The sequence below is a fragment of the Amblyomma americanum genome, chromosome 1 (assembly GCF_052857255.1).
Source record: "Amblyomma americanum isolate KBUSLIRL-KWMA chromosome 1, ASM5285725v1, whole genome shotgun sequence".
NCBI classification, from domain to species: Eukaryota; Metazoa; Arthropoda; class Arachnida; order Ixodida; family Ixodidae; genus Amblyomma; species Amblyomma americanum.
Genome location: NC_135497.1, coordinates 517,017,242 through 517,037,425, shown reverse-complemented (window position 1 = coordinate 517,037,425; position 20,184 = coordinate 517,017,242). Strand labels below are relative to the sequence as shown.

General features: G+C 45.4%; 1 protein-coding gene across 1 annotated transcript in view; it reads right to left on the bottom strand.

Annotated features, from left to right (window-relative positions):
- Positions 1-19,800, bottom strand: part of LOC144116217 (mitochondrial-processing peptidase subunit alpha) — a 123,914-nt gene extending 104,114 nt beyond the window's left edge. The window contains exons 1-4 of the mRNA XM_077650947.1: positions 19,723-19,800; positions 15,297-15,511; positions 8,599-8,678; positions 5,716-5,798 (exon numbers count right to left, since the gene is read on the bottom strand). Coding sequence (XP_077507073.1) covers positions 5,716-5,798; positions 8,599-8,678; positions 15,297-15,511; positions 19,723-19,778 — 434 coding nt within the window. The 5' untranslated portion in view covers positions 19,779-19,800. The remainder of the gene's footprint in view (positions 1-5,715; positions 5,799-8,598; positions 8,679-15,296; positions 15,512-19,722) is intronic.
- Between the last annotated feature and the right edge of the window lie 384 nt (positions 19,801-20,184).

Sequence of the window (20,184 nt, the reverse complement as noted above, 5' to 3'; positions counted from 1 at the left end):
TCAGGCGGCACGCGCAGGGGCTTTTAAAGGTGACCGCGGTAACAGAAAGAGAAAAGCGCATCTTGCAAGCAGGACAGGAGCGAGTTTTTGCAGAGGGCATTGGCTTACGGGACGACGCAGACCACCGCGACCTGACAGAAAGGCGGTCAGGAAGAAAGGAAATCTGCCCGAAAGATCAGAAGGCGCTAGTTTGCGAGACACCCGGCGCATGCGAGCTCAGGGGTCGAGCAACAGAGACCACACATGCCGGTGTGTTCGGCGCGCACACTTGAGAAGGATGGGTCCTTCACTTTCCGCACTGTATTCGAGGAAGCGCGCAGGGCGAACAGGTTGCCGGGCATGCTTGGGGCGAGAACAGAGAGCAGCTTCTCGCTCCGGTCGCTGTCCGTCGCCCGGTATTGGTTATCGGCACTGCATGGGCCGCCGGGGCCTTCTGAGCGCGTCAAGGGGCTGTGGAGATGACAGTAGCAATCAGGGATGTCTTTTTTCAGTTGCCCTTTGTCACGAGTTGACAGCAGTACAATCAGTCAGAGCGCGACCCCGGCGGGCGCGGCTGAAAGACTAATCCTTTCGACGCGGGGGTGGTGAGCCATGTTTCACTCCGCGTAGCCATTCGAAGTAGCTGTTTTTTTTTATTATTATTCCTCTTTCAGTTGTGTGCATGTAAAATCGGAAAAGGAAATGCTACTTTGTTTTAGGTTACAAATTTGGATTTGACCAAGTGTTACTGGTTTCTTAAAGCTTAACTAAAGGTGATTGTGCCACTGAGTTAGAAAGGACGTGTGTCAATTTGGGATGCTAGCAAGTGAAAAAGGCACTCACACGATTGCAGCGAAGAAAGTTCCCGAGCAGACGATGAGCTGTTTGCTTATGTAGAACCATTCCAAGCAAGCAAATTTCTTTGTCTTTGAAATTTTGAAACAGGTTTGCTTTGGTGTCTTCAGCAGATTCGGGCGCGTAAAACTTGGTTGAGATACGAAAGGTTTGTTGCTACGTTAATGACGGCGTAGCTAATGCCTTGCGAAGGTAAAGAAAGCACGGGTATTGGTGCCCATTTAAATACTTGTGTTTAGCGGCGCTTGGTTAGCTAGCCGATTTTGGTATTCAAAGATTAAGCGAACGAAGTGAAGCTGCAGAATTCTGTTGAGAACAGCTGCAGCAGCTTTCTGTACAGGTGAGGGTGACGAGGTGCGTAATTGACTAATTGAGTTTAAGAGAAATCTCTCGCCAGTACGGGAATGAGTGGGGGACTGCGACGTGCAATCGCGTCTTTGTGAGTTCAACTCGAACAGTTGATTATTAGACTCGAGCGTCAAGCTTCTTTGAAAAGAGCCAGTGGATTAATTTGAGTGTGGGCAAAATCTTAAGCAGAATATCGGTATTCTGGTGGTATAAGGGGATCAAAGCTTTGATTGATAAAGAATAGAGTTTCTAATCAAAAATTTGTAGGCTTTGACAAACCACCGCGTATTCTACAACTTGGCAGTTAGTCTTTGGCGACATCAGATGAGACGGGGGTGCTCTCTTGACCCTAAATACGGGCAAAATTAAGGTGCTAGTTTGTTTGTTTATTCTAGTTTTGCTTCCAAATTTTGCTACCTCCCTTCAAATCGTGTACGGCGAATCGGGCCTTGGCAGCGAATTTGGCAGACATGGAAGCTGCTCTTAGTAGCCGAGACTATTGCTGTCAGCTACAAAATTTTGTGCTTACATTTATGTTGACAATGCAGTCGTATTGCATAACAATCTGGCGGCTCTCGGGTGAATTTTGGGCACTGCCTGGGAAGTGGCGCTATGTTGAGTGGTTGGTTTCGACTAATGCCTAAGAAGATCAAGAAGGGCCTCCCACGCTACAACTCCCACCTCTCCTCGACTCGTGATTGTGACCACTGGCCGATCGCGACTGTCCTGGCCGCGGAGGAGCTGTTACATTTGGAGACGCCAACAGGCCAGGAATATTCAAGCCAAGAGAAGCATCAATCAACAGAGGCTTCAAAGGGCCATTGACGTGGTTGCGGTGCCACGAATGCAGGTGATGGCGTCTACAAGGGACCTCCCCTCCTCTCCCTCCTGCTGTTTCCGGGGTGAAACGGCCCTCTGCTGCCTGAGAACGGCTTTCGGTAACCTGTCGTTTGTTCTCAACGCCGGACCCACCCGGGACATAACGACGTCTTCCTCCCGGAGGGGACGGCGGGGGAGCCGGCAAGCAGCGCGGGGCTGCAAATGAGCCGTGGCAAATGCGGCCGTGTTTGACTAAGCCAACGATGCCGGAATCGTCGCGCTTTGAAAACAACCTCGTCTTACCCTAAGTGCTTTTCCTTATACGTGGAACCTTCTGCAAAGTGCAGTGGCGTCCATTCGCCCCCACGCTACCGCTGTGAAGTGCAGGTGACTGACCTTCGACGCTGCTTGGGGACCGCTTCGGGCTATTCATCACTGCTGCCTGGACAGCGCGGACCATAACTTGCCAGAAGTGGCGAGAGTGTGTTGATGGCGTCCTGGAAGGCGGACCCTAAAGACTGGACACGTGATCTACATCACAGTGATTCGACGCATTTTTAATGAACTAAATTCCCCAACTAGGGACCTAGGGACAGCGGACCCTATTTAAGCAGCGATTTGGCGTGTGATCAGCCAGCTCCCGATTCACTCTTTCGAACTATGTAAAAATGCAAATACACCCTTTCAGCCTCTTCTCCACCTCGAAGACCCTCTCATCTCTTTGTCACCCCACAACAGCAGTCTCCCGATCCAGAACCCGGGGACACCAACCTTGGCGAGAGACGGCACAGGTGAACCAGGGGCCCGCATCTAACAAGGCCGAGTTCTTGGAAACGGAGTCCTTTTAGCTATCGAAGTCTCCCGGTAACTTCTGCAGCATCGATGTTGTTCGCCGCAGAGAGAATCCATTTCTCTTCATGAAAGTTTGGGCCCACCCACGAGATGCTCTGAATTTCCCATCTGCCGAGCAATGTCTAACTTTCCAACGGATCAGCTCAACACTGACCCCCATGAGATGGTTGTGCTGCTCGATAATTAAGTCCGCCACTTTTTTCTGCAGCTCGACGTGATGGCCGTGGCGAGGCCCTCGAAATCCTCTGTGGTCGGGCGCACAATTAAAAAGCCCTTCCCGCTGCAGCCGCCATCCGCGGATGGTTGACTCGTTGAGGTCAAGTCTTCGAGCTGCCACAGAATTCCCGACTTTTTCAGTAACAGGATCACTTTTCTCTTAAAACGACCGTCGTACTGCGCACGACACATTGCCATCGTGCAAGCTGAATCGATACAACGCAAGCGACGCCACAAGAACGCGATGCAATGACGAACTGAGCGCGAGGTCGCAACAAACACAAAAAATGACAGAGAACAACACTTTGACTTTAGATGGATGAGGATTTGGCTTCCGTGGTACCGATGTTGCCAGCATAAGATCGCAAAACTGCGGAAACCGAAACCAAGCTGATTGCTTGAAATGGCTGCACCGCGGCACTGCTTTAGGCCAATCGTAGTGCGGTATTCAATTATAACGCGAGGGTAGACTTTAAGGGGAAAAAATATGAGAAAAAACTCGCGTTACATTCAAGTAAATACGGTAAATTGTGCACCATGGCGAATTAAGTTAGTTGAGAGTCAGCGCTCGTCCTGTGCTCTCATTTCTTCACTCTGTTTTTTCGTGCTGTTTGTTCCAACGAACCCAAGTTTTCCACAGAACCAAATATATGTTAAGCTGGAAACTCTGAAGCATTGATCAAAACTGACAATACCGCTTTAACGGCACAAGGTCATCTCCGGCCAAAGAGTGCCAACTCATCAACTGCGGGTCAAGTTTTACACGGAAGTTTAATGAAAGCAATAAAAGTGTATACAGCCTAACAGTTGTGAGTATGAGTACAATTCATAGGATACAGTGATGGCAAGCGTGACGAAATTACAGTAAAACCTTCAAGGGAGTCAAACTATGTCACACTATCGAATGACCTCCAAAAACTGCCAAAAACATTTATATAAAAATAAAATTTATAATTTATTTGGCGAAAACGTGGCCAATGGTCACCTCGTTTTAAGACGAAAACTGCATGACAACAGTGATCTTTTGCAGTTTCGTTTTCATGCACGCCATTGGGAACACCGGAAGCTGAACTGCTTCATAATAGTAAATGTCTCCACAGCTTCTTTCAGTCTGCAACGCAGTAGTAGAACGTGAGGACACTTTACTGCACAAATGGAGAACGTGATGACCATGGAGTTTTGGCACGCTGGAAGAACGGAAATACTGCCACACAGAAGGAAGCGAGGGAAGCACACATTGGCGCCAGAGTGGCCAGACACCTTCGAAAAAAAATTATATATCGCCAACAAAGCAATCGTAATTCTAAACGGTGTGCAGCTCGGCTGGCAGGTGATATGTGCAGCCCATAGCAGCCATTACTGCAGGCTGGTGGCGAAGCTTAGCAAATGCAACTACTATGCGACTGGACTTTCTTTGGGCTTATCGACAGGTCACTACTGATCATCAACACACCTGTCACAGCGCGCACATCAGAGGGGTGCAAGAAACAATGCAACATGCAGTTCAGGCCTGAGGACGAATGTCAGGACGATCACTTGTCATGCAGGTCATATCTCAACAAGGTGCCACTTTGGCAGCCTGTCCAAATGAACTGATGCCGGACCCGGAGCATCCCGACAAACGAGCTTCCGACGCCATACATGGTTGTACATGGGCGTTTAGCGGGACTCTGGTGGCAGTCCAAATTATTCAAATTTCTGAATAAATGGGATTTAAATTATCAAGGTTTTACAGAACCAAAAAAAATTGAAGTGCATGAGGACGTACAAAATGGTCAATGGTCAATGTCTGCGCAAGAAATGCAAGGCACCCCCCCCCCCCCCCCCCCCCCAATGGCTGTTAAAACCAGCTCAGCCTTTATTACTGAGAGAGTGAGTGTGAGGTCAATATAACATCAGGAAATCCCAAGTTGGAAGCCTAAATCTGGTTAAAATTAAACAGCTCTCTCCAGTGGAAGCATTCGGTCATCACTTCAAAGAAAGAGGGGTGTGACGGTATTGCTATTTGTGCGACTCAGTTAAGCGGTATCTCCTTTTACCCTCTGATCTCGGTCATGCGATCAGGATGTGAACAACCTGCCAGATACAATTAAGACATAAGGATTGTCTAAGACTAAACTGGCCGCCACGGAAGCAGTGCAGGAGCCTATGCATGCCACATCTTAGCTCGCTCCGCCTGCATTCCCTTCTCGCTGCTGCCAGAGCCACAAAGCTTGCCTTGCAAATTACAAAGGAGGATACTGCGCTTACAAAATAACAATAGAAAGAAACAGCACAAAACGACATACAATTTTTTACATGCACTGCATTTGGTGCTACGTTAGCCAGCTGGTCTGGGTTTTTTTCCACGACAGTATCATGAAAAATGTAACACCTGGATTCAACTGTATTTCAATCCCATCAGTACTCAGTCTAATTGCAGCAAGACTGGGATTTGAGCTACAGAACACCTGAACATAATGTGGATGCTCTAACCTTTACGCCATTGGTGCATGAATTTTGCCTGCTAAAAACCAAGGCGCACACCAGCACATCATGGGTCCCCTACACCCTTTGTCATGGTGCACTGTGCCTCAGGCACTGAAGAATGCACAGACTGAGCCCATTCAGCATGTCCCATCACTGCCCGCAATAATAGCCACTTGCCTGGAACCTTGGCAATCACAGATGCCGCCTTGCTTCTCCAGCTCCTGCAGCACTGCATCTCGGTCCTTGAACTCTCTGGTCGACTGCACAAGAGGGAGAGTCATTGCAATGCACTCACCGCTTCTAACAGATCTGGAAGCTTCACACATTTCCAGTCAGCACGCTGCTCACTCTGACCAGACAGGCCACCTTTCCTGCTAATGAGCAGCACAGAATACAGTACCAATACAGTGAAATCTCTACACTTCTATGCCTAAGCATGCCATAAAGGACCCTTCAGTGCTGAACAAGTACGCTTGCCCAACAAGCTACACAGCATGTAAACACTTGGTTGCAGCGCAGTAGTTAAGGCATGTAAAAATTCTGGCACGCACCGCCAACTGCTCCCTATTAAGCGAGTCTATTGTCTGCTACCATGATGCAGTCTGCATGAAATCAGCACTGGCAGTCAAGCAAGTGCACAGCTTCATTGAACTAGGTCTGCACGACATCTGCATTTGCTTGAAACAGTAGTGCCATGCAGACGATGCTAGGCTGCACTCCTGATATTAATGGCAAAGTGCAGCATGAAGGGAACTAGTTTGGATAGTGCAGGCGAATCGAATGGACCTATGGATAAATGAGAGTGCAAGCACCACCGCTGGTAGTACTTCCCTTCCAGTGCAAGCAAAGTAGAGAAGTCGTTTGTAAATTATAATTTGCAACTCTGCTAAGATGTGAATTCTGGTGCGGAACTGAAGAGCATGACGCACAATTTTTCTTAGCATAGAGAGCTTCCGATATCCGGACCGTATTGCATACCACCCCTCAGTTTTGTCATTTTTTTGGCCATCGCGATAATTTTTTTTTAAATCCTAGTAGTAGCAGTGAGCCTCAGGATGATGTCAGATACTAGTCTGGTTTTAGGGCCAACGATGAATAAGAAACCAGCCCAAAACACCAACGAACTGCTGTCCACAATGGTGCACTGCTTTCTACCTGCAACCGCTGTACTAATATTTTGTGCCACCCAAGATACAACAGAGATGTTCACAGTGCTATGGTGGCTATTTGCAGTCTGTCTACGTTATGCGGCCAAGATTTGGTATCGCGCTCTCAACAAGTACAGCTGTTCTGCCCAAAAAAAAAGAGCCTGCCCCCTGCATGGCACTGTTCGGTGAAGCCAATGGCACCAATGTGGTGAAGAAGACAGGTGACCAGGCGTAACAATGTTATCAGGCTCTTTTTCCTAACAGTGGCAATAAGGTTTCAGTGCACAGGAATAAGTATATGTCTGGATGCTAATCCTGAGCAAACAGCCTTGAAATAAATCCGATGACATGTAAAAAAGGCCACAAATGCAGAGGCCAGTCTAATGCTTTGCTCATTTCCAAGAACACTGTAGAGCTCTTATGACTGCGTCTCTAATGGAGTAATGCCAGCTTGATTTGAGGTCTTTTTCTTCACAGGTTAATGTCCAGAAGGCATCTTGCTGATCTTCTGTGCTTGCTGGATGTCTGTATGCATCTTTCAACATTGAGGAGCTGTTTTCCAAAGTGACAAGTGAGCCTTGGTTTCTTTTGTGGCTGAAAATATTAATGGGGCGGCACTCTATTTTTATGCCTAAGCTTTAGTAGCTTTAATTCGAAACTTTTTGTGCAGAAGATATATATTAGCCTGTTTCTACTTTCCCGATATTCGTCATTCTTTCTCAATTTCGTTGTCATCATCACTCTATTCTTACAATTTGCAATTTTTCTTGGGGATTACAATTCTACATTTACTCTTTTAATGTCCATCACTCAGGAGAACATTGATGTTAGTAGATGTGTTCGTACTTTCCAGCATATTCCAACCAAAATATTAGGAGAAAAAAACAGCTTTTGTAAGAACTCCAAAAAAAACAGTGCTTTCTATGAGGCATCAAATATTTATTTTGTAGTTCCAGGTATTTGTCATTTCCAGGTATTTGTCACTGAAACTTTCAGGTGCTTTATGCAATAAAACAGGCAACATTTTTGTATATTTCAGAATTTCCGAAACATTTATTTTTGCAGTATACGCCTAACACCATAAATATACGTCATAAACATACGCAAAAATTTTCACCCAAGTCTGTACTAGACAAAATAAAATACCACACTACCACCTACTGTTCCTACTTGAAATGCATACTATCACATTAGTACATTTATTTAGCTTCATTCTGATGTTCTACATGCTAATGTAACTAACATAATTTTTGTGGTGAAAAATAATAAAAAGAACCTATACAAGAAATGTCCATTTTTCCCACGGCATGGAAAGAGGTAACTGCATAAAACAAAACCAATACCCAATGCCACCTCTGTATGAAAGGTGAGCAAGCTGGCAGTTTGGTCAGGAGAACCATCTAAGAATGATGCCCGTGTTTGCATAGGAATGTATAGTATAAACTACAGGTTGTATGCAGATCTAAGTAAACTGTGGGGCAGCTCTCCTCCTACACGGAAGAAAAGCAGCTGAAACAGAAAAACACCAAAACACAAGCAAAAAATGATCGGCTGACTACAGGTGCTGTAGGGAATTTCTGAGAAATTTTCTTTCTGGAGTGCTTGACAGATGTTTCCTTCCAAAACCCTCCCCATTCATGCCTGTCTCATTTTTGCCTTATTAACAGTGCCTGCATGCTTTCACAAAGCCTTCTGTTAAGCTGAACAGATTTATTCATTTCACGCAAGTCTGCACTTCTCCAAGCACAGAGTGACAAAGGCTACACAGTAGAGAACCTGCACATGCAAGCGTATCACTGCAAAGTACAACCTGGTCACACACACCACACTTGATACAATATGTAAAAGGCCTGGCAGCACTCCTTGAGACCAAGTGACTGTCTGCGTTTCTGTAATGAGAAAGCCCGCTCACATTGAAGGCCAGCTTCTCCAGAAAGTGGGAAATGCCGCTTGGGTAAGGAGCCTCGTACCTCGATCCGGAATCGATCACCACTGCAATGTGGAAAAGCAAGATATACCAAGCAATACAGATTAAATGCGACCGTTGGTATGTCACATCTGCAGCGAGTAATATCACAGCTCATTAACAGTGCAACAATGGGCCTGTTAATATCCAAGCATTTGTTTGTGTACCAAAATAACACCACAGCAGCTACACAAGCTGATGCACATTAAAGGTGCACTAAAGAGGGTTCTGAGCTCGACTTTTTACCGCGGAAACTCTGTTTACACGCTCCAAGCATTCTTACCGCATTCTTACCGAAGCGGTGGCCTTGTGGTAGAGCATCCGCCTCGCATTCGGGAGGTGCTGGGTTCGATCCCCAGTGCCGCCGTGTACCCACCGGTTTTTAATGGGTACAAGATTTCCCCCGGCCTGGTGCTCGGCTCTTCTGGGTGAAATGCTTGGGAAAAGGGGGTCTTGACCACAAATGGGCTTCTACCGCACGAGGCGGATTTAACGTTGTTGACGGCGGAACTTATCGCTGATCCATCAGAGCAACTGTATTCTCCTGTGAGGCCGATTTCCCTACTAAATCGGATTAAACATCGCAGCTTCCCCCTTTTTCTGAACTCACCTCCGAGAGTAGAAGGAATCAATCAACACATGGAGTGCCTTTCAGCCTGTCGCATGGCAGCTTGCCGCTCTGCCATTAGCAGAGTGACGCGTAATAATACGTGGAGTGATCTGCGAAAGCAAGGAGTCCACGAATATTTTTATTTCCCTGGTCCTAATTTGCGGCTATGTTGTCTAAGACAAACTATTTATTCACGGAAACCTAAAAAACAAAAAAAAAACTAAAGCAAAGCCACCAAACGACCGGGAGGTGAGTTAAAAAAAAAAAAGGCGAGAGCCTGGATGCTTAATCCAATTTAATAGGAAAATCGGCCGCACAGGACAATAATTTAAGATTGTAAGAGGGCTTGGAGAGTAGATCGAGTTCTCATGGTAAAAAGAAGAGCTCAGAATCCTCTTTAGTGCACCTTCAAAGCACTCAGTACTAAAATAGGGCACGACAAATAAAACACGCACGCACAGATCAAATGGCAGCCGCATGAATCATGTCTCACATGCTTCAGTATTTTAACAACCATTCTATGGACTTTTGGCCATGGCCATTCTGATGGCGCTTCATGTTTAGTAACACGCCACACCCATGACACTCACTCACAGTTCCGCTAATGCAGTGAAACTGAGTACCATTTTCCAAGTTCTGTGGCAAATGGTATGAAAATTAGAACATTGCAGCAGCGAATAATATTTTATACAATATAAACTACATTGGTAGCAAGGTGTCAAACTGGCCAGCAGAAGTGCTACCACTGACAAATCGCAACTGCTACTACGGTGTAAGTACCACGGTATTAACGCAAAAGCATCCATTTCAAGTAAAGCTGAGAAGCGGTATAAAAATGGTCCCTGCGTTATAAGCACAGCTGTGCAGGTTGGGCACCTCTAGGTGAGGAGGCTCTCAGCTTTGCCCCTGCTAACCGTGAAACAACTGATCAATACAACCCTTATTTGTTCCCCTACTCCCAACACAAGTTGTATCGTCAAAGCGGCCAATGCATTATGCGCAGAAAGAAAATTTCCTTTGGCTCAAGGCACCTTGCCTCATTCGAGAGGTCTCCATGAGGTAAATTAATGGGAGTGTTCAAATTAGCACACACAGTAATGAAGGAAAGCCGCCAAACCAGTGCCTGGCAATTAAGAACATGTTTATATACTCTTGTTTATTTATAATATGCAGAGAAAAAGAAGACACTGCCAAGTGATGACGATAATGTGTCAGGTCAGCCACCACGTGAACTTCTACCTGGATTAGTAGTACCATCCATGCCATAGGCTGGCACCCTTAAATATATATACTTTTTTTTTTTTACGCGACAGCGTTAAAGAGCTGGTGTCCCAGAAAAGCCTGTGTCGTTGGCCATGAGCGAAAAATGGCACATCTCGGTGGACACCTGAACCACACTGTAAGGGCGCAGTACGGGTGTCCAGCCAGAATTGTGAGACAGGCGTCATTTCCTTTCCTTACAGGCGTCCTTTCCTTAAATTGTCTGACAGGCCACACATCCGCCGAATGGGCGATGGCCTTCCGTGCACTCCTTGGCAACGCTGCTGCGACAGCGTGTCGCGTCTCACACTTAAAGTTAGTTATATTGATTTTAATGGCGCAAAAGCAACTGAGGCTATGATGCGCCAAACACACGGTTAGAGCTTTTGTTAAAGGTTACGCTTTTTATATCTAGAGTTTGTTTAAAACATTAGCTTCTATGAGAAACTTAAAAATGCTTGAAAAATCAAACAGTGCTTGATCACCAAAAAGTAACATGGGGTGTAGTGGGATGTATTCATTGTAGAATGTTGTGAAATATTTTTTCCTCAGTTGTTCCAGTTTTGTGCATACAATTAAAATGTGGTTTACCGTGAGTTCATCGCCACACATTTCGCAGAGAAATTTGTCTTTTTTTGTCAGTAAGAAGTTGTGTGTAAGGTGTGTGGGTCCAATGCGTAGTCGACACAAAATAACTTCTGTAAAACGTTCCTGGTGTTTAGATGATCTCCATTCTCCCAAAACGGGTTTTATAGAATGTACCTGCCACTTATTCCTGAGTTTACTGTGCAGTAAATTAGAAAAATCCCTCTGTGGTATGTTAACTTGTTTTATATGACCAATTCGAGCTTGCGCTGCGCAAGCATCTGCACTCTAATTACCTAAAATTCCAACATGGCTAGGGACCCAGCAGAATATAATGTTATGTTTTTGCTTTGTGATTTTAACAATGTTATGTATGATTTTTCCTATTATGGGTTCAGCAGCATTTGTAGAGTGCAGCGCTTTGAGCACACTCAGTGAATCGGTGTAAATTATGCTATTTTTTATGTTTTGTTTTACTATTTGTTCTACGGCTACAAAGATGGCATAGCACTCCGCAGTAAATACCGATGCATACTGTTGCAATCGTCTCATTTTTTCATTTTTTCCTCGAATTACTGCACTTCCGACATGGCTTTCTGTTTTTGAGCCATCAGCGTAAAATTCAGTGTAGGTGTCATATTTTTCTTGTAAGGCAAAGAACTCTTGCAGTATGTGCTTGTGTGGCATTTCCTCTTTGTTTACGTGTGTCAGTGTGAAGTCACACACCGTAGGAAGGCTGTACCATGGTGGCAGATATTCATGTCTTTGTGGAATATTCGGTAGGGCGTCCAGCACTGCTAACTCTTCACATTTATCCTCAAAGCGCATTATTAGTGGCCTGATAAAATGTGGTTTATTATTGAATAATCTTCTAGATGGGCACTTGGTAACAATGGGATAGCAGATATGTTTATTAAGAGAACGAGTTTTTAGGATGTATGTGCATGTAAGTGTGACTCTTCTATCCTCTAGTGTGGGCTCATTAGCTTCAACATAAAGACTATTTACCGGGGATGTTCTATATGCTCCAGTTGATAGGCACAGACCAAGATTATGAACAGGGTCCAGTCGTTTCAAGTAGGATGCTCTTGCTGAACCATATACTATGCACCCGTAGTCCAGTTTGGAGCGTCTCACACTTAAAGACGCAGCTTAAGCGCCCTCCAAATTTTTTCTGACCACACTTGGCATCATTATAATCATTTTCTTGCCACATGTTTTTCATTTTTAAAAGCCACCAGAATTCTCTGAATTTCATATTTTCCTTGTATGAAGGCAAGCAAAAAAAACATAGCTGAGCCAAGCTGAAGGGGGGAAGCTGGTCTTAGAAAAAAAAATTTTTATTAATGAAGTCACAATTATGAAATCTTCAGGGAACATGTATTTTTGCGTGCTGATTCCAAATATGAAATTTAATTTAATGTACAAGTCCTTGTGGACTTGATGTAACATGTTATGTAACTTTTTGTGGAGAGCTTTAAAGAAATTGATAACAAGCTATGCAATAAAGGTAAAATTATTATCCTGCCTATCACATAAGTTGAGTTACAGGGTTTTGAACTTCGTACTTCACAAACAGGAAGAAAAATTTGTCTTCCTGTTTCTGAAGTGACAACTTCAATATTCTGTAACTCAACTTCTATGACAGGCAGGATGATAATTTTAGTTTTATTGCATAGCTTAATGTCAAGAAACCAATGACATGCATTCTAGCAAGTTTCCTGCAGCAGGATTTCTTGAAAGCGCTCCACAAAAAGTTACATAACATATTGCATAATTGCTCAAGAAATTGTTGCACATGAAATTAAATTCAATATTTGGAATCAGCACGCAAAAATACATGTTCTCTGAAGATTTCATAGTTGTGATTTCATTAATAAATTAATAAACAAAATTTTAAGACCCTCTTCCCCCCTGAAGGCTTCAATGGGCTGTGCTAGCATAGATACTACCCCAACCAACTTAACTCATTTTTGCCGATGCTACAGCACTGCAAAGAGTTTCAACTTCTGCTTCAAGAGCGTGGGAAGTAAAAGCCACATGTGTAAAGATGTGGTCCAAGTAAAAAAAAAAAAAGGAATTGAACTGTGCACAAAATGCAATGCACCGTCCGCTCATCCTCCCGCCCGTCAGCCCACCTGCCCATCTGTCTGTCTGTCTGCCCGCCCACCTGCTTGCCCATCCGTCTGTCCACAAAAGTGTGCGGTCGACAAGTTGTGTCCATGTCGCTGGTGTTTATCTGCATTCCAAAAGGTGCCTGCTGTATCACAGTACGACCTGACGTATTTGTGAGAGTCTACAGTGCCAGTTATTCAAGACATGCTGAACACTGGTCCTGAAAGCCAGGTGCATGTTTTACATGTGAGGCTGGGAGTGGGTTCATTACGCGAGCAAATGCCGCAATTTGATTCAGACTGACAAGTCAGCAAGGGCTTCCTTTGTGGTTTGCCCAACAACTGTGCGCAATCAGTGCTGTCATGTGAGTGACAAATGCGTTCTCACTTTTCCACACTCGGCAAATGTTGTGAACACTATGGAATTAAGTGAATGTGCACCCATACGACCCCTTAAGCTGCTGCAGAATGACTGATGTGGTGAGTACAAGAGCACTGCAGCCCCACTCATGCACAGAGGCTAGTTCCACCACTGCTGGCCTCATCAAAGATGAGGTACCACCTCCAAGGTCCTACTAGTTGCAGTCATATGTCATCCAGACAAGTCCTGCGTAAATGAAAATGGCTTAGAAAACAAAATTTGAAAGCATGCACCTCCTGCTCGTATCTAACTGTGGAAAGCAGTCTGACATAAGCAACCATCAGTTAGTAAGCCATCAATATCTCTCACCAGATGGCAAACTTGGCTTCTGATAGATGGACAAGTCCATCTTAAGTAGAGCTGCTGCATGTTCAGTCTGTTTTTGAGATAACTTGTTATTCCATGACATGCCATGCTTTTCTTCCCGTTAGCGCGCAAAGGTTTGCAGAAGAAACCCCAGCTGGCAATTTGAACACTAGGCTTTGTTTGCTCACCTAGCTATCATAACACCCAAATGTATCTTTGTGAGTCCAACCCTGCACTAACATGAACCACCCGCACTCTGCAGCTCTATCACAAACAGCACAACAGTGAAAAAAAAAAACGAGAAAAGGAGCTCACAAAGGTGCCCAAAATACAGCTTATGCCCTAGACATGATGACGTATGGTATCATTTTGTGATGGTACATTATGTGGAGTTAAACACCCCAACCTCCACATGGGCTGTCAGGAATGCTGCAGCTCCAGATTAACGACCACCTGGGATCCTTAATAGTGCATTGACATCACACAGCACATGGACATGCTTTTGCATTTCGTGTCCACTGAAATGCAAATGCCATGGCCAAGACATGATCCATCATTTTGTGATGGCTGCTACAAAAGTACAGAATATTTTAAGACACCAAAATCATACGGAGTAAAGGTGTATCATCACCGCTTCAACTCCACTACTGTACGTTGTCCACCAATGTAAGGAGACCCAGGAGTTTAAAAGCTGTACTCCAACCTGATGCTACCCAGTTTCTGAAAATGAGATGACAATATGCGTACTCATATCTTTACTCAGTCCTAGAAATAATAGTGCAACACTGCTTGTTGTGAGCATAACAACAAGAGTCCCTTTTGATACGAAAATGTCATGTTTCCTGTGCATTTAATGACAAGTGGTCAGTGTCACATCCTTTCTCATCTCTCAAAATACCATCTTGCAGACTCTCAACATTTCATCAAACACTCGCATTACACCATTTTAGCAAACTGCACACAAATTAACAGAGAAATTAAAGGAAGAACAGAAAAGTTAGGCAGGCACACAATTCGTCTGAAGGCACCCTACACATGAAATCAAAGAGGAAAGAGAAGTTTACAATGGACCTGTCCCCCAGTACCAAAAGACAACAGATGGAGAGCCTACTACGACTGTGATCAGTCTCCGCAAAAATCAAAAAGAACTTCATGGAACCATGACCTAGTCACCTCAGTAGCATTTACAAGCAACCTAATCAAGCTCGGCCTCCAGGCAGATTAGGTTGTTTGGTGACCACTGATGGTGACCCATGACCGAGTCAAGTGCAGCCCAACACCAAAAGCTGCACCATCTCCAGGCTAGACAGCACATGCCACATTGACGGAGAACATGCAAAAGCCTCACCGCCCACAGTGCAGAACTGGCCAAACTTGTTCTGCGAGGCAACCCGGAGGCCATTGTCCAGCGTGGTCACCTCAGTGGCATGGTCGTGGGCCGAGGGCACAGCATACAGGGGTTTGGGAAAGCCCGGAAGAGGGTCCGACAATGGTATACGGGTAATCTGCTCTGGGGTTGGTGTGCCCCTGGTGCATAGTGCACGCCGACTGCCATGCCAGCAACTGCAAAGGAGAACCTCCAGAATGACATCACGGCTGAACAGGCATCCAGTCTTACCAATGCTTTCAGCAGCTCAAAAAGCACTGCGCTTATTTCATTTGGTACAGTGCAGAGCAATATATGCATGCAAACTAATGCAAACACGCTGATGCAAATTCATGGACAGCTGTGAAAAAAGCATTGTGGGCCCAGCACTGCTGCCCCCCTAAAACACTGCCTAAGTCAACATGTTTCGTGGCCAGACATGCAAAACGTTCACATCTGAGCTTGTTACAGGCTTCTGATGCCTCGAAACGAGATGCATACTTTTCAGAGATGGTGTACCTCTGAAAAGCATGCAGACCAAAGCATGAATGATAGCATGGCACAATGCACTTTACGTACACCACAAAAAGGGCGCACAACTGCTGACATGCTGGGTCTGCTGCAAACTACCATGAACCTGAGGAACCACGCCATTTGAGTACTTCTGCCCAATCCAGTTTTAAAACGTAAGCCATCTCCAAGAACATGGAGTTCCCAACAATGCCTTGGTAGCCTGTACTAATACTATACAAGATGAAAACCTTCTGCTGCAGGTGTTGTTTAAAAAGTGACAAGAAACTAATAGACTCCCATGTGCTTTGATACTAGGAGTGCATCATACTTCTGAACAAAATTAGGAACCAATCAGAAGTCTTGAGTGCAAAGTGCAATGAAATTTCACATTTTTCTGCCCTTCGCAACTAATAGCAGATATGAGGTGACAGATGCAAGAGCCCTCAACAAGAAATACTAGCAATATTTGCTTTGGTTGACGCCTACCAACCCCGTGATAGTGGCCGCCACAGAACTGCGCTTGCTCACAATGTAGGCAGAAAATGCCACACAAGGCACTTTGCAGAAAGAATCACCACACATTAACTTGCTCTTTAGGATGGAGCATCCTAGAGAGAATGTTCCACAGTACAATGTATGAGGCACTTGCCTCCCTCAAGACAACTCATTTTTCCAAATTCTAGCATGCCTGCAGACCAAAATAACATGGGCCAATGCATTCTTCTAAGTAGCAGCATTCTTCATTGCACATTGCTAGCATAACTGCTCTTCCCCACTGCTAAGTTTGGCCAATGGCATTTACTTCCTAAACACTGATCTGTCAACAGACAAGCTATAATAGATAGACAGGACTCAAAAGGCAGTCATGCCACATACCAGGTATAAGTAAGCACCAAGTTTCATCTAAATGAAACAGAATGAAGAGGGAATGCAATATCATCACTCACAGGTGCAGCAGGGCATCCCATGGCCACACAATTAGCACAGAAATTTATCTCTATAAGGCACCTTCAGCAGCAGGACAAAATTTAAAAACAAACAAACAAGCAAAGCAGCAGCCTCAGCTCAGGCCTCCCAACTACAGTCCAACCTACAGCCCACTCCCTCTGCAATATGATGCTAACCACACCCTCAAGTTTACATCCAGCAGACAGAGCATGTCACCATGAGCTACCTCGGCCCACAAGGCCACAATCTCAGCGCAAAATAATGCCTCCTTTGTCCCATGCAGCATGCTTTTCCACCTGTCTTATGCAAACAAGTAGCAGCTGCCGCATGATGTCCAACAGGTACTACCACACGGTACCAAGCAAGCAGGCAGAAAGGCTACGTCGAGAGCAGGGTTACTGTGGAATTTTAATGACAAATCTCCCTTGTGTCTAGCCCAGCTGATGTAGCCTTGCTGTAAGTTCATTTGTTTTATTGACATGAGAATCAATAAACTACCACAAACTATTTGCACCTGCAAATGGATCTAGTCATTCACACTGAGAAGACTCTCTCATGGCAATCCAGAATTTCGCTTGTAGCACACATGGTAGAAACTTTATAACTCAAGTCCAGGACAAGGGACTTTTTCCTTTTATTTTAGTGGTACAATAACAAAAAGAGAATTACACTGGCCCCAACAAAGTGCGAGCCACACTGATAAAAAAAAAAAAGACTTGTAAAGATGAGCTTTCAACAGTGAAAAACATCATCCGGGAAGTAACTAGTCCTTAAAATACATCCATCCATAGTTATGCGACTACAAACAGTATATCTCTTTGTAACCACATGACTATGCTTGGGTGAATGTTATAGTAATTAATTCCTTGATTGAAATTAACCCAACCAGGGAGATTCCCCTGGGCACATAGAAATAATAAAATATGCACTACATTAAAACTTCCAGCAACAAAGTGCTCACTGTTAAGTGCCAAAACACAAAGCGATGTTTCTTCAGTGTAAAACCAGCGTCCACTAGTCGTGTCACTGGCATGGCTTGAGAGTTAGTCCTGCATGCAAATGTGTCTTTTAAGTCGGTGTTTTTCAAAAAAATGCTTCACTGATCCAGTTTTCAATCCCAACCAGCTAGAGAAGTTTACCAAATAAAGGAGGAGTGCACGGGCCATCAACCATCCAGTACCACCTGAGTGACATCACAGCCTTTTGAACAGACTTGACAAAGCAGAGAAGCAATACACACTAAGGTAAACAAAGTGCAGCTAGAAAGTTTGGTGTCTCGGTCCCTTTAACAGCAAGTGGTGAGACTTTCGAGTCTGGCCAGTAAATGGGCAAAGGACCAAGTTTCAAAACTGAAGGACAGGAAACAGCTCTGTTGTACACTACTTATCGATGTCACAATGTAGCCGAATGAGAGTTCCCTTTAAAAGTTAGGTTGAAATTCCACCTGCCACAATAAAAAGAGTACACATACAAAGTGTTCAGTTTTCGTTCTTTTTTTTTGCTCAAAAATACATGATTAAGAACATCAACGTGCATCCAGTGGTTGCTGCAGCCCACTGCACATGTCAGCATGGTGGCCAAGGTCAGGCCAGATGGCACTACTTTGCTTAGATGCCTGTGCCCTACAAAAAAACTGTGTACACACACACTGCAGCAAGGAAATGCTGCACTGCACCATCCATAAGTAAGTAGTAATGCACATAGCTTCCGTTATTCGTACACAAAACGTTGCAAAAAAACTGTACTCTGCTTTCTGTTAGCTGTGCCACAAAAAAATCCTAGCCCAAGTTGAGTGTGTTTTAACAGAGGTGTAGGTGGGGAAACAAAAGAATGCAGCAAGTCATCCAGGTGCACTAAGTCAGCAGCAGGAGCTGCTACCGTCCACACCAAGCAGAATCTTAACTCAGCTGAGGAGTGTGGTTGGCTTGGCTGAGGCCTGTTAATTGGGTGCACTACACACCACTTTATGCGCACCTCACAAAGCGGCAGCCTACAGCAGGCGGCTTTGCGTGGCTGCTAAAAGCACCCTGGACTGCTGCTCTCAGATTTTACCACGCATGCTCGCAAGCCTGACACCTGTTTGAAATGACCACACAATGATGGACATGCCACGGTGGATGCATCGCTGCACCATTTTAAACGAGGTAAAATCTACCAGTGCGAAATTTGAAGCATGGCGGGTGCGTAAAAACTTTAAAACTGAGCACAAGGCGTCCAGAAGGCAAGAAAAGCTGGAGAAGGTACCCACCACACGCCCGCTGTGCGCCTCGGCTGGGAACCTGCAGCCCAGCCCGCTAACCAGACCGGCTTCGCGCAGGGATTCTCTCATTCGTGATGACGCAACGATGCTTACATTTCACCACGCAACCAGTCATTACCTCGAACGACTGACTGCACCTGGAAGCGCGAACGCTAGTGCCGCGAGCACGCACTGTCACAAGGCACAACGCCCCGACGAGAGTGGCTGCCGTCCACCCGGGCAGGCCATATTCCGCACAATGACGCCGACAAAAAGAGGCGCCCCAGCGGCCAGGCCGACCAGCCTCGAGCAGACGCCTGGGCAACAACAGTGCTCGAGGCTGCTTTGGTTGCACTCTGAGAGGAAAACCCTGCTGCAGGTGCGTTTTCGGGAGATGGTGCAACTTGAAACGAGGTCGCACTCTCGGACGGGCGGTCAGCCACAGGCTGTGCAGTAGTGAAGCGCGACTTCGCATCTTCACCGTGGTAAACTTATTGGGCGACGTTTCTACACACGGTTCGATTAGGGAACTCACGTGGCAGCTCGTTTCAAATTCTGCGTCAGGCGAGCACACCACTGCAAACACCGGCGACACAAATACCCACTCGCTTGCCGTTACACACCTCCTCAGCAAGCAGCCGAGCTCCGGGGTGAGCAAAGACACACTGCGATCCTTTACATTTAGGTTGCATATTCTCACAAACTTACCCATTCAGGATATTTCGCAGACCTTTCGGCAGCACACGCGAGGAACCAGACGCCATTTTACTCTCTCCCTGGCGGATTAACCTTCAGAACCGAAACTGGTATCTTACAAATAACTTGAACTATTTACTTCACTCATAAAAAAACGTTTAAATGAAAATATTTTATATATTATATATAAAACATAAGCATTGTTAACAGTTCATTTATTTCATCAACGATTATAGAGTATTGTGCGTTTTTATCGTGATCACTTTGTAATACAGAAGCGTTTGGGTGCAGGTGGGCTGGAAACGCTGATTGGTCGATGGGATGCGCTTGTCCGTAAGAAGCGTTTGCGGGTCGGTGGGCTGGAAACGCCGATTGGTCGGTGGGATGCGTGTCTGCGTGACGTTTTTTCGCTTCGCCCTCGTTCTCAACCGGATGTGGGGTCGCCGCGCCTCTCTCGGCCTGTCCCTAGAGTGC